At 40.2% G+C, this 1,244-nt stretch overlaps 1 protein-coding gene across 5 annotated transcripts in view; it reads left to right on the top strand.

Annotated features, from left to right (window-relative positions):
* LOC115184249 (phosphoribosyl pyrophosphate synthase-associated protein 2) overlaps positions 1 to 550 on the top strand; it is a 39,935-nt gene extending 39,385 nt beyond the window's left edge. For 4 of the 5 annotated variants that reach the window (XM_029745279.1, XM_029745278.1, XM_029745277.1 and 1 more), the window contains exon 11: positions 343 to 550. In XM_029745279.1, coding sequence (XP_029601139.1) covers positions 343 to 501 — 159 coding nt within the window. In that variant the 3' untranslated portion in view covers positions 502 to 550. The remainder of the gene's footprint in view (positions 1 to 342) is intronic. The other variant, XR_003874239.1, reaches the window with a different exon arrangement.
* Positions 551 to 1,244: the final 694 nt, after the last annotated feature.

Raw genomic sequence — 1,244 nt, 5'->3', positions numbered from 1 at the left:
GCCATATGAGTTCTGTTATACTCACAGACACCATTCAAACAGTTTTAGAAACTTCAGAGTGTTTTCTATCCAAATCTACTAATTATATGCATATTCTAGCCGTGAAAATACTGCCCCCTAGCCCCAACAGGTTAACTGTGTGTGTGTGTGTGTTTGTTAACTCTGTGTGTGTGTGTGTGTGTGCGTGCGTGCGTGCGTGCGTGCGTGTGTGTGTTTGTTAACTCTGTGCGTGTGTGTGTTTGTTAACTCTGTGTGTGTGTGTGTGTGTGTGTGTGTGTGTGTGTGTGTGTGTGTGTGTGTGTGTGTGTGTGTGTGTGTGTGTGTGTGTGTGTGTGTGTGTAGGTGGTGGTAACCAACACTATCCCTCACGAGCACCAGAAGCTGCAGTGTGATAAGATCCAGACGGTGGACATCAGCATCATCCTCTCTGAAGCCATCAGACGCATCTACCAAGGAGAGAGCATGTCCTACCTGTTCAGACACATAGGACTAGAGGACTGAACACACACACACACACACACACACACACACACACACACACACACTCTCTCTCTCAATAATAATGTTACAATAATAATGTTACAATAATAATGTTACAATAATAATGTTACAATAATAATGTAACAATAATAATGTTACAATAATAATGTTACAATAATAATGTAACAATAATAATGTAACAATAATAACATAATGTTACAATAATAATGTAACAATAATAATGTTACAATAATAATGTAACAATAATAATGTAACAATAATAATGTTACAAGCTCTTTTATTTATTGTATTTTCTGCTCTGAATGAAAAATAAAAAGTAACAGAAATGGAAAGTCATCTTGTGTTGTTGTGATTGGAGGAGGAGGAGGGGGAGGAGGAAGAGGAGGGGGGAGGAGGAAGGGGAGGAGGAGGAGGAGAGGGAGGAGGAAGAGGAGGGGGAGGAGGAGGAGGAGGGGGAGGACGAGGAGGAGGGTCGTATCAATATGAGAACCTACAGCAACATCCTTATCTGTCTCTGCTACTCTGACATTGTTTTTTCCAAAATGTTCACATTGCTGAACAACTTTTAGATGTCTGTTCTTAAATCTATCAGTAGCTGCATTGCTGTGTGGAAGGTCTATGTAGTGATGAAGGTTTTATTATTTAACCTTTATTTAACCAGGCAAGTCAGTTAAGAACAAATTCTTATTTTCAATGACGGCCTACCGGGGAACAGTGGATTAACTGCCTTGTTCAGGGGGAAA

Source organism: Salmo trutta, unplaced genomic scaffold (assembly GCF_901001165.1).
Source record: "Salmo trutta unplaced genomic scaffold, fSalTru1.1, whole genome shotgun sequence".
Lineage (NCBI taxonomy): Eukaryota > Metazoa > Chordata > Actinopteri > Salmoniformes > Salmonidae > Salmo > Salmo trutta.
The sequence above is the reverse complement of the archived record's forward strand: the minus strand, read 5'-3'. Positions and strand labels throughout refer to the sequence as shown.